Source organism: Aptenodytes patagonicus, chromosome 22, assembly GCF_965638725.1.
Source record: "Aptenodytes patagonicus chromosome 22, bAptPat1.pri.cur, whole genome shotgun sequence".
Lineage (NCBI taxonomy): Eukaryota > Metazoa > Chordata > Aves > Sphenisciformes > Spheniscidae > Aptenodytes > Aptenodytes patagonicus.
Window position 1 is genome coordinate 3,592,463 of NC_134970.1, and position 12,758 is coordinate 3,605,220.

At 62.0% G+C, this 12,758-nt stretch overlaps 1 protein-coding gene across 1 annotated transcript; it reads right to left on the reverse strand.

Moving 5' to 3' along the window:
* Positions 1 to 69: 69 nt before the first annotated feature.
* SOX13 (SRY-box transcription factor 13) lies at positions 70 to 11,270 on the reverse strand. The gene is given in 15 exon segments (XM_076357894.1): positions 70 to 269; positions 272 to 342; positions 473 to 689; positions 2,335 to 2,478; positions 2,564 to 2,660; positions 2,788 to 2,897; positions 3,139 to 3,298; positions 3,380 to 3,462; positions 3,542 to 3,656; positions 3,825 to 3,893; positions 4,537 to 4,709; positions 5,089 to 5,175; positions 5,362 to 5,467; positions 6,095 to 6,296; positions 11,238 to 11,270. Coding segments are annotated over 14 exon segments (1,833 nt in total). The 5' UTR covers position 6,296; positions 11,238 to 11,270.
* Positions 11,271 to 12,758: the final 1,488 nt, after the last annotated feature.

Consider the following 12,758-nt stretch of genomic DNA (forward strand, 5'->3'; position numbering starts at 1 on the left):
ACCTCTTTCTTGGTGGCAGCCAGCCCTGCCACCCCACCACCACCCCCTCCGCCACCCCCCTGGCCCCGCTCAGTCCGTCAGCACCACCAGCTCGCCGTCGCTCTTGTCCTCGCCCTCCGAGTCCTCCTCCTCACTGTAGCGGTACATCTCACCGTCGGCCACCGAGTGCCCATCATCTCCGCCATCACCCTCCTTGAGGCTGCGCGTGTTGACAATGACGGGCATGCTGGGGTCCATGCTGCGGGGCAGGTAGTGCTCCATCAGGGGGGCGTCAGCTGCATGCCCACCGGCCGCTGGTACAGCACGTCCGAGGAGGCGGGGGGCATCTGGCTGCCCTGGGGCCTGCGGGACAGGGGAATGCAGTCACCGGCCGGGGTGTCAAGGTGCTCCCCTGCCTCCCCCTGCCTTCTGGGGCACCCACCCCACGGGCACCTCGGTGAGCTGCCTCAGACAGGAGGAAGGGGCACGTTACCCTATCAAGTAGCCCTGCCTGGCGTCCTGCCGCCGGTTCCTCATCAGTGCCTTGTACTCGCCCACGCGCAGCCGCTTCCCCTCCACGATGCAGGTGCGTTTGGGTCGGGGCTTGTACTTATAGTCGGGGTATTTCTCCAGGTGCTGCCGGCTCAGCCGTGCTTGCTCCTCGTAGTAGGGCTGCTTCTCCTGGTTTGTCATGGATTTCCACCTGGAGCCTGTGCAGAGAGGAGCCACGGGGCGTGCTTACTCCCTGCCAGCTCCTGGCTGGGATAGCCATTGCAAGAGTCAATTAATGCTCATACCATCCCCTGTGCAAACGGCACCTGAATTTGCACACAGACGGTGAGAGCGGCTGCACCGGTGGGAGCCCCATGCCGCAGAGGGCAGCCAGCCCTCCTGGCACACCGGGAACAGGTCCCTAGCCCTTGACCTTCCCCGGGCACCTCTTAGGCCACGGCTTTTGATCCTCTCCAAGGTATGGCGAGCAGGTGCTGCAGCTAAAATAGGCTGTGCCGGCGTGTGACTCACATTCCCCCCCTGGCTGACCTTTATTGTCATCACCGCCAGCACCCCGGGCAGGAGGGCAAAGTAGGGCACAGCACAAAGGCTGCTGGGCTGGGAGAGGGGCTCAGGACCAGGCTGGTGGCGAGAAGGGATTAATCCCCTCAGCTCAGCACCTGGGAGGCTGCAGCTGGACCAGCGTCCAGTTTGAGAGAGAGAAGGACAAGCTGGGGATGCTTGGAGAACCTGAACATCCTTGGAGATGCTCAACAGTCAACAGGACACAGCCCTGAGCATCCTGATGGGATTATGGAGTTAGCCGGGCTTTGAGCAGGGCTTTGGGCTGGGGAGCTCCAGAGATACCCCCCCATCACCTAAATCCTCCTGTGAGTCCCCGTGTGCTCCTTTCCTAGGTGTCTTTCACCTGCTAGCACCGCCCAGCTCCCCCAGGAAGCTCCACCTCCCACGCCTGCACCACGAGCCAGGTGGCCCAGGTAAACCGAGGCACGGAGGCATGCCAGCCCCTTGCCCATGGTGCCCAGGTGCCCTCCACCGACTCCTTCCCCACGTGCTCAGCCCCTCGCACCGGCTCAGACCCACATTTCCAGGAGCAGGAGAGCACACAGGAACCGAACCCCCCCACACACTTGGGTGCATACCGGCTCTGGACCACTCATCCATCTGCAGGTATCCACCTGCTAAATTTGCACCCCTCGAGCAGCGAGCAGCTCCGGCTCCCCAGGCAGAACCACACCAGCTATTTAAAGCCACAGACATCTAACCATGACAGCAAGCAGCTACTGCAGAGTGCCCACTCCTGGACACCCCCCCAGCCCCCGCGGTCACGAGAGGTTAAACAGCAGATCCTGCGCACGCGCTCCTTCAAAGAGAAAAGCTGGGCAATTGTTTCGGTTTTTTTTCTTTAACGAGCAGAGTTGCTAAAATGAGTCCGTGGCAGAGCGAGGTGCGGGTGTCGGAGGTAACCCACGGCATGGCTGCATTGCACCGCTGCACGCTCGCTCCCGGCCCTTCAGACAGACTCGCTGGTGACCGCACTGCTTGCTTTTAATAGCGACACGGCTGTGGGGTAGGTCTGGTGACCTCGGTCTCTGACCGAGAGGCGCAGCAGGACCGCTGCTGTCAGGGGGGTGTGAGATGTCGGCTGGATGAGGCCCGTGCTGCTACAGCCACCTCCAAGAGTGATGCTACAGCAGGGTTAGCATCATCCTGGCGGGCATCACCCGTAATTGGGTGGCTGAGGACGAGTGGAGCGAGCAGCTGGACGGAGCTTGTGTCCCCCTGCGGGGATGCAGAGGGGGGGTCCTGCCCCAGCCCCCTGCCGCCATCCCCGGCACTCACCCAGGATCTTGCTGATGCTGGAGTTGTGCATGTCCGGGAAGGCCTGCAAAATCTTCCTCCTCTCGTCCTTCGCCCACACCATGAAGGCGTTCATGGGCCGCTTGATGTGGTTGTTGTTCCTGGACTCGGGGAAGTGCCGTGAGCCTGCGAGGGAGACCCGGGCCGAGGTCAGGAGCCAGAGGAAGGAGCAAGCAGGGGGTCACGCTGCAGTGCTCTCGGCCGTCCTTACCGTCCATCTCACAGGTCAACAGAGCCTCGTCCAGCCGGTGGGCAGGGGTCTCCTCCATCCGCTCCTTCACTGGGGAAGAATCAATCCCGACGTGGTCCTGCAGGAGAGCGGAGTCAGGAACCAGCTCCAAGCCAGGGAACCCACCCGTGGATGGAGACCCAGCTCTGGCTGCCAATGGTGGGGTTGGAGACGGGGACGGTGACCACCCGGCGGGCATCCCTCACCTTGCGGTAGGAGTTGCTCAGCGATCCCTCCATGGCCCCACTGTGGCCGTGCAGCAGCTGCCGCGCATCCTGGATGGCTTTGGTGATGGCATCGCCTTCGCCCAGGAACCCTGGCAGGACACCAGCATGGGCACCCATCAGTGCCAGCGCCCACTCCTCCGATACCCCGCAGCACCCCATCCCACTCCAGCAATCACAACTGCGCGCCCCAGGCGGGTGGCACAGAGGAGCGGGTGCCCACCCAGGCCACCCGAGGGAGGAGGGACGCCAGGGAGCGATGTCCCCTGTCTTTGGGAGGTGGCCAGGGGAAGGCATGGGACCATCCATCAGTGAAGGCACTTGGGAACCCACCCAGAGGCAGGTTGGACGGGCTGGTCTGCAGGTCCCTGGTGGCCCCGTGACTCGGCGTGAGGGACTGGCAGCCGCTCATCTTCAAACTGGGCGAGCTGGAGGCACTGGGGAGGTCGGAACCTTTGGGTTTGGCCGTCAGGTTCAGTGGCTGCGAGGTCTCCTGCGGCGGAGGGGGCGGGCGGTGAAGTGCAGCCCCCGCAGCACCTCAGCCCCAGGGGGTGGAGGTGCTTTGGGGCTGTACCTGCATTTGGAGGTGGCCCGAGCCGGTGGGTCTCTTCAGCGTGGGAGGAGGGGGGCTGTGCAGCAGCTGCACCGGGTAATCCACTGCGGGGAGCAGAGGGAGAGGGGTTGGGGGAGAAGGCCACCCCGCAGGGCTGGGGCAGCCCCGGGGGACCCCGCTCACCTGGTTTGCAGGGGATGGGCTGGATGGGCAGCGCTAACTGGGAGTCGGGAGTGACGGGGAGAGGCTGGTGGCTGGGGGTGAAGGCGGGAATCATGACGTAGGGCATGTTGACCTGCTGGAGGGAAGAGGGGGAGAGAAGCAGAGAGACCAGATAACCGCCGCGGGACACTGCAGGCAGGTGCCATCCCCTTGCCCTGGGGGGGGAACACAAGCCCGGCACACGAGGGGGCTGCAATCACCCAGCACGGGAAGGGGGACACGGGGAGGTGTCCCCCGCCTTTACCTGGATCTGTTGCTGCAGCAGGTTGATTTTGTGCTGCTGCTGGATGAGCTGCTGCTGCTGCTTGGCGATCTGGCAGAGGTGAGACAGTGGGGCTCAGCGGCATCAACGGCAGCGCCAAGCTGGCCCCGGCAGGGCTATGGCCCGGCATGAGCTGCCCAACACCAGCAAAACGGAGACGAGGGGTCTGCAGAGGGTCCCGAGGGCCGTGGGGGGGGGGGAGGGCAGGCAGGGGGTGGCTGAGCTGCCCCTGAGCCACCTCCCGGGGCATGGGGAGAGAAACGGGCTGGGAGGGATGGTGTCACCCCCACGCTGGGGTGTGCCGGGACTGTGACCCCTGCCCTTAGCACTGTATGGGCCACCAGAGAGGGAAAAATAGGTGTCCAAAGAGCAAAGAGAGCACAGCCAGGAAGGACCCAGTGTGGTTTAATTATTTTAAGGAGTGCAATTCCCATTTCCTTTGACCCTCCTCCTCCTGGCACCAGGGAGCAAGACAGGGAGTCTTTGGGATGGGGACAGAAAACGGGACGGTTTCTGGGCAGACAGAGAAGTCCTGCTGCCCCCGACGCCAAAGCCACCTCGCTACCACTCCTAGGGGGACCCTGTCCTGGTCCTGCCCCTGCGGCCAGCAGGTCCCAAAGGGATCCCCAAAGGGAGGGATGGTCCCTGGCAAACACTTCCCCCAAGCAGGCTGCCCACGGGGACCCGAACCCACCTGCTCTTGCTGCTGCCGCGCCAGCTCCATCTGCTGCTGCTGCTTCTCGAAGAGCATTGCGGCCATGTTCTTCTGCTCTGAGTGGGCCGTCAGGAGCTGGTCCCGCAGCGTGGACAGCTGGTTGATCATGACTAGTAACTGGAGCTCCTTCTCCGCCAGGCTCTCCTGGGTTCCTGGAAGAAACCAAGCAGCTGTGGGTCAGGGGCTTGGGGAGGGTGAACAGCATCACCACCACCGTTGGGTGCTGGTGGGCGACGCATGGCCAGGGGATGGCTAACACGCGGGGGGCATAAGAACCCCCCGTGCGCTGAACCACCCCCTCTGTGCAGTCAGAGGCAAGCTTTCATCAAGGATGCTCACCCCCCCCCCCCCCCCCCCAAATAAAATTAATGTTTTGGTTAAAAAAGTACAAATCCCTATTAAATACACACACTTGCAGGCACATCTCCCTTCCTGCTAAGGTGGGAAATTCGGTGTTTCCAGCCCAGGCTGCCTGGACACAGGGCACAGGAGGGAGGACGGCGGAGGTGGGTGGCCGGGGGGAGACCTCACCTTTCACTTCCTTGGACTCGGCGGTGTTTCGGCCCAGCAGCCGCTCCTTCCAGTCGCTGGACAGTAACTTCTCAATGGTTGGCATCACTGCCCACGCCGGCAGGCACCGGGGTCAGCAGGACAATGGGAGGGAGAGGACAGCCAGGTGAGCACAGCCCTAGGCTGCGCGCCACGGCACGGGGTGGCTCTTCCCATCCCGCAGCTTTGCAAAAACAATGAGGAGCCCGAAGGGAGTGGGGTGGGTCCCAGAGGCCACTCAGAAACTTTTCTTACCCTCCTTCAAGTTCCTGTTGAAGTCCAGCTTCTCCTGGCCGCTGACGGCCAGCTCGAAGGCAGAGCGCCTGGGCTCCAGCGCATCGCCGGCGGGCGAGCGGGACTCCTGCGACACACACAGCATTACTCAGCACCCACTGCCGCGGAGGGGGACGTCCCCAGGCCTCCAAGCAGGAGATGCTGGGCCGGTGGGATGCTCGGAGCCGGCCCTGCCCAGCTGACTGCTGGACCACACTCTGCCAGGCACATTCCCCCTAGCCCAGCTTGAGAGCATCTCTGCTCTTCATGCCGCAAAGACTTGTTTGCTGGAGGTTTCTACTATTTATTTAGACTTCCCGGCTCCTCTGAGCCCCGTCCCCCGCCCCAGGAGGCAGTGCAGGGAGCAGGAGGACTGAGGCTGCTGGTCAGGGGGAGAGAAAACCCAAGAGCAATTAAAAAGGGAGGCTGAAGGGATGGAGCACATCTGGAGGTGCCCGCAGGGGGGCTCCACGCCGAAGGCAAAGCACTCAAATCCCAGGGCTGACCTGAGAGCATCAACAACAGCCAGAAAGACTTGGGGGACACTCAGGTTTCAGCTTCGTTTCCTTGGGATGAGGAACAACCACCCATGGAAACAACCACCCCCCCTCTGCTGGGGGATGAGGCCAGGTCCAGAGCGGGGATGGCCGCAAAGCTCTGCCAGCCCGGCGGGACCCCAGCCAGGACCAGTGTTTCTCACAGCCGTGGGACCCACCTGCGGCAGGGCCTGGGGATCGGTGCCCTCCCTCGGCGGTGGCCCCGGCGGGTCGTTGGGACGCGACTCGGTGCTGGGGGCAGCCCCCGGCGGGGACTCGTAGCCGCCCTCCTTCTTCTCCTCTGTCTTGATGGTGCAGTTCACCATGCTGCCCGCTCCATCGAGCTCCAGGTGGGGAGAAACGGGGCTCCTCATGGACATCCTACGGGGTGGCAGGGCCGTCAGCAGAGCCATCGGGCACCCCCTGGCCACGGGCACCCCTTTTCCCAGCCGTGCCCCATACTGGGGTGCCCCATGCTGCTGGTTTTCCAGGGGCAACGGTCTCGCCTTTCACCATGGCTTGGTGAAGCTGAGCCCTGGTTCCTGGCTTCTTGAGCTTGGGTTTTTGCAGATTTGGGGCTCAATGGCCAGGAGCTCCGAGGGAAACAAGCCCAACACACCTTTTTTGCTCCTGGCCCCAAAGAAAGCCCACCTAGAAGTGTGGGATTTAGGGCCAATATGAGCACGTGCAATATGATCTGCAGCCTGGCAGAGAGCAACCCAAGGCTCACTGCAACAGAAACCCGTGCCGGACCCGAGCCAGCACCCCAGGGGTCCCCGGCTCTTGGCTCACAAGCTGCCCCCCCCCCTGCACCGCCCCAGAAGCCGTGCCTAGAAAGCCGGCAGGGCAGCAGGCAGGTTTCCCGCTCCGACGGGAAATGGAAATCCTGGCCCCGCCGAACAATGGCTGGGAAGGCCACCAGAATCGCTCCTCCGGGAGTCCCCGGCACAGCACAGAGCGGGGACCGGCCGAGCCCCAGCCAGGGCAAGGGGCCGGCCCCGGGGAACGGCTCTCCCCGACTTCACCAGCATGGCAGCGGGTGCCGGTCCAACTCCCGGTGCTGCCAGCCGCTCAGCCAGGCACCGCAGAAGTGACCACGAGCTATTACGGGGGATGAGCTGTATAACCCCAGGGGACCCCAAGCATGACCAGAGCCGGTATTTTCAATGGCATCTGCCCCAAACAACATGTCACAGACACGTCCCTCGCAAAGTCCCAGCTCTGCTGCAGCCTCCAGCAGTGCCAGGGCTGCATCCCCGAGCCGAGTGCCGGGCACGCCGGGAGCTCACCGCGCCTTCGCCGCAAAGGGATCAGCCGTGCGCAAGGGGCAGTGCCCGCCTGCAGCCGTGCTCGCAGGGATCTGCCTTCTTGGGGCCACCAACCCTCATGCTGCACAGCAAGAATGGGAGCAAATATTACCCTCCCGAAGCTCGACTTTCAGGGATTAATAATGGGAAAAGGAGGCCATTAAGGAAGGGATTTACACCGGCCGCTGCCAGGAGCCAGGTTGCGGGACCACAGGGGCTGGTGAGGTGGGAAGGGGCCGTGGTGGGATCCCACCCGGGCTCTGGCACCCCACAACTGGGACCCCCAAGCTCTGCTCCCTCTCACCTCCCCACATCCCGATGGTTCATCGGGACACACACCCCCCCCGAAATCAGGGCTGGGGGTGCGGGCTGGGGGTGCGGGCCAGGGTGGGGGGGGGCTGAGCCGGGCTGCCCGACTCGGGGCAGCAATTACGTAACAAACAAAGCCCAGCTCAAGCTGCGAATTAATCAAACCACTGAAAATAAAACCTTCCTCTCAGGAACTTCAAACAAAAGAAACGAAAACAACAAGGCCGGCTGGGTAATGAAAAGCCAGGGCTGTGAATAGGGGACAAAAGGAAGTGGAACAATAGGGTGTTGGACAAAAGCAATAAAGTAAAGGGAAGTGTGACAGCTCCACAATAGGGCACTGTGCGCGCCAGCCTTTCTGATCTTAGCGGGGCTTTTTTTAATCTCAGTTCCCTTGCCCTCCACTGAACAAACCATCGCACTCGCCGGGCCGGCGGGCTTCCTCCCGGCGTCGGCATCGCCCGGTATTTGCCGCATCCTGCGGCACCGCCCGTGTCGGCCCTTCCTGCCCCCAGCTCACCTTGGCCAGCCCGGCGGCAGGGAGGGTGACCCAGGCACGGCCAGCGCCTGCCCGAAAACCCATCGCCTGCCTTCGACACGCCTCGGCCGGGGAGGAACCGGACACGCTTGGCAGCGGCGTGGTGGTGGCAGGCAGCCAGCGAGAAGCCGTGCCCAGGGCTCTGCCGGCTCCGACGACCCGCAGAGGTAGGATTTGCCCTGCGAGGCTGCCCCAGAGCCCATGCTCCCGATGTGCTACAGGTGGAGAAACTGAGGCATGAATGCACCACAGCTGCAGCACCTTGCCCTGGGTGCTTTCTTAACTCGGGACCTGCAGGTGTGGGTGCACAGCCACTCCCTCATTGCAGGCTTTTTGGGTTTTTTAAAGGAAAAAAAAAAAAAAACCCAACCCTGCTCGGTGCATCCCTGCCACAGGTCTGCCCTCCCTCCCTGCGGCTGGGATGCTGCCCAGGTGCCCAGGCAATGGGGCGGCAGCAGCAACGCTGCAGCACAGAGCGATGCCTTCGATGCCTTTGGTTTGCGATGTGCACAAAAGCAATGTCCCACTCCTCCGGCAGGTCACATTTCTATTGCACTTAACTTCCTAGTGCCACTGGAAGTTTACTCTTAAAATGGGGCCGGTACTTTACTAGGGGTCTGTTTGAAAGGGGCCTCATTGTGGGTTTATTATATGGTTTGCCGAACAAAAAAAAATAAAGAGAAGAAAAGGGAGAAAATGGAGCCATTATCTTGTTACAGGGCTGGTTCCCGCGGCAGCCCTGTGCTGCGGGCTCAGGTGCTGGGCTCCGGGGCTGCCTGTGGCAGACAATAGGGACGGGAACAATTGCCTTGGCACAGGGAGTGTAACAGATCTTCGCCTTTAATGTTTCCCATTTAATGCAGGGTGGAGGGGAAGGGAGGGAATGGCGTTGGGTTGCGAAGTGCCAGCCTGGAGGGCCAAAATGGACCTTATGGGGTCCTCGGTGGGGGACCAGGGACCCATGGGGCTGCTTCCTCCCGGCACGGCATTTTGGGGAGCACGAGGGGGGGCTCATCTCACAAGCACTGAAGCCCTAAAATGCCCGTACTGCGCAGGCATCAATGTGCTCACCTTGCCTCCAAGCTCCAGCCCAGCAAGTCCAAGGGCTGAGATTTTCGGGATGGCGACAGCTTTTCTTTCTCCATTCGTACCCCCGAACGGCACGTCCTGCAATTCTCCCCGTGACCGTGCCACCCTTCCTGCCTGCCAGCCGATCCTATCTGCCCCATTTGTGTTGCAAAAGGCCGGGAGGGCCGAGGCGCCAGCAAGCCCCCACCCTGCACGGCACCACGGCAGCTTGGGGAGCGGTGACAAAATGCCGAGACACCCCCCCCCCCCCGGCACCCAGAGCCTCTTCCCGGTCGCTTGTGCAGGCTCTGGCTTTGCAGAGAAGGGGGCCGCCAGCATCGCCCCACCGGCACAAAGCAGCAAGGAGAAGAAAAGCCGAAAAGCTGCCCGGCAAAGGCGTGGTGCCGGCTGGACCAGGCTTTCTCCCCGCAGCAGATCCTGCCTGTAGTTGTAAGAAAAGGGTTTCTGCTCACAGGGTGGCTGGAGCGGGAGGCCGGCAGGCGAGAATGCCTGAAGGCAGGGGGGCGTCTGCCCGTAGCTCGGGCAGGGATGAAGCAGGCGCCGAGGTTCCGTGAAACCCAAGCTCTTTGCAAAAACACCGGCGAGCGCAGGAGGCCAGAAAGCCACAAACACGCAAAGACAAACACGCAGTGTCTCCCGCGCTGCCAGGGCACGAGGAAGAGCCGCAGCGCTGCTCCGCTCGGGGCAGCGGCACTGCGGCACGCCACCTTCGCCAGTCCTGGGAGAGGATGCGAGTGCGGGGATGGTCCCGCACCCCTGCCCTGTGCCGCAGCACGCCTGCCTCGGGGCTGATCCTGCCCATTGACTCGGGGCTAATCCTGCCCCTCGACTCGGGGCTGATCCCACCCTGGGGGTCTGCGGTGCAGAGGGTTCCCGCATAAGGGGGACTGAGGGAGAGTGCCCAGCGGTTGTCGAGAGAGCCCAGGTTTATGGGCTGGCCTTGCCCCCGCCTGCCCATCAGGTTGACCGGGGCAGCAGGGGAGGCTACAGGGGCTTTTGTTTTCCCCTCTCTCCCCAGTTACAGCAGAAAGCTATCAGTTCACGGGTTACGGCGGATTCTTCCCTTCAGGAGCACAGCGTGGTACCCAGCCACCCCGAAACAAATCCACCCATCCCGAGCAGCACGCAGCCACTCACCCCGCGGCCGCATCCTGCCGCCACGGCCCACGTAACCAACCCAGCCGGGGGAGAATCACACAGGGCAAAAACCCGAGGGGGAAGACACAGCAACGCCACCGAGAGCCGTGGCGGTGCAACGCCACCGCCGTGCACACACCAGCCACGTGCAGCATTCGCAGCCCCCGGCACACCCTCGAGAGAGGGCAGAGGAAAAAATAAGACACACACAAATGTTTTCTTCTTCCAAGCAGGGCCAGAGGAATCCCGGCTGGCCACTGGGACAGACAATAGCCCATCTCCTGCCAGACGAGCGCGCCGCTTTCCTGCCAGACTTGGAATGTCCTTTCGGGGCCGTTTCCAAGCGTTTCCGCCCGGCGTGCCTTCGCACATAAAAGAATGGATGGCTTCCTCCGCCATGCCCGGGCAGGGATGGCCAGGGACGGTCGAGGCGAATGGCCCTGGCTGGCGGAAGTTCACGGGGTTGCCATCATCCCCCAGGGATGCGGAGCATCCCGTGATGGCAGGTTATTCCCCGGGAAGGCGAAAGCAGGCGGCCGCAGGGGATGCGGGCTCTGCCACCCCCAAGCCATGGATGGAGGAGAATGCCAGCACGTTGGCTACGTGCTGTAGGTTGAAACGGGGCAGAAAGTGTAAGACCTCAGGGTTTTACTGCTTCTGAAAAAGCAGGTTTTAAACCCAGAAGACATTTGGATGCTGAACGTACTCAGCCCCAGAAACGCTGTCACCACGTGAGAGCCACGGCTCCACGTGTCCCTGACGGACAGCAGCCGCTCGGAGCAGCGCTGCTCGCTCGTGTTTCCCCGCGGGGCTGCATCACAGGCGCGCACCCACCCGTGCTGCCCCACAAACCAGGGTGCTGCAGCAACGGAAACACTGCATTTGGGGGAACGCCAGCCAACGCTTTACGTATCCTCAAATGCCGCATTTTTAACATCTTACCTGTCAGCGGCGCTCCCACGGAAAGCCACAACCTCCATCTGCCCAGAAGGCTGCCGAGAGCTCAGGTTGCCGGAAAAGCTGCAAAATCAATGCCGAGAAGGGAGATCTTTGGCAGACGGGGTGGGCGTTTTGGGAGGGTAATGCCCCAGGGGGCAGAGGCGCAGCAGTAAGTGCCCAGCAAGCGCAGAACTGGGCAGCAGGCTGTCACCTGCGTGCTAAGCCCTACCACGGGCAGGATGATGCCCACGTGAGCTGCCAGGCACATCCTGCCCAGTAGTAGCCCGTGGCTGCTTCACCATCCCAGAGAGACCCCCAGACCCCAACTGCCCCTCTCCATCCTGGCAAGACTTGGGGTCCCATGGGAAAAGCTCTGGCTTCAGCAGGAGATGGGATTTCCCACTGTCCTCACAAAACAGACCGGTCTTTGTCCAACCTCCATCCACCATCAGTTCCCTGAAGGCAATTTCTCTCCCCCCCCCCGAAGGATAACGGCCTCCGGAAACGTCTCTACGGGGTCAGAGCAAAGCGGTGACCCTACGGTGAGAGCATCGGCATCACGGAAACTCCCGGGAACGGACGGCACAGGAAAGAGCAGGGGGTCACCCTTCTGCATGTGCCGCCCCGGGCACCCCACCTTCCACCCAGGTCCCCTCTGTCCCCTCTCCAACCAGGCGGGGGACCCCCGTCCTGGTGCCCCACACGGAGGGATATCTCCCCCTTCGCCCTTGGAAGAGTTCCTATTGCCGCAGCCTCGGCACTGCCACATTACGGCTCTTTGGCGGGGGGGGGGAGCATCAATTCTCCATCTACTAAGATGAAAAGCAGCAATGCAGGTCTCCTATTACCTCACGGCACTTGGAAGATTTAACCCTAAAGCAATTACAACCAGCTAGCACAGCATTTACCAATTCTATCCAAAAAAACCCAACCTGCCTTCTTCAAAGGCCTCCGGGCCATATCCAGGACTGCTAATGAAATGCATATCTCTCTGATGCATGCCAGCAGAGAAGCCCTTCAGAGGTTGAGGGGGAAATCGAATCAATCCTGCTATTCAAAACTTGAGGAGAGAGAGAAAATAACCCATATTAATCACTAAATTCACTTAAGTGAACACTTGCAAGACGGAGAAAAACGTGAATTCTCAGGCTGTGGCAGGGGGAAGAAGAGGATCTGGTTTGCTTAACGGGATGGCTGTATGTCCTCCATCGCCTGCGTACAGCAGGAGATCCCAGCTCTGCGTAGGCTGTCTCAGGGCACCGGCCGATGGCTCGTGCGAGCACTAAGCTACAGCAGATTGAGTCCTTAGAGGGCAGCCCTGTCCTCAGAGACTCAGCTCCTGCTTTCCTAAGTCTCGTGGAATAATCCCACTTGCCGAAATCCACCTTACCCCCTCGGGGCTTGCGCCCTGCCCCGTCCCTGCAGCGTAGGGCTGTCCTCTCCCTCGGGACCGGCCGGACCCGAGGAGGCGGTGATGGAGCCTGGACACGCGGGATGCTCCGGGTGGGAACGGGAAAACGAAGC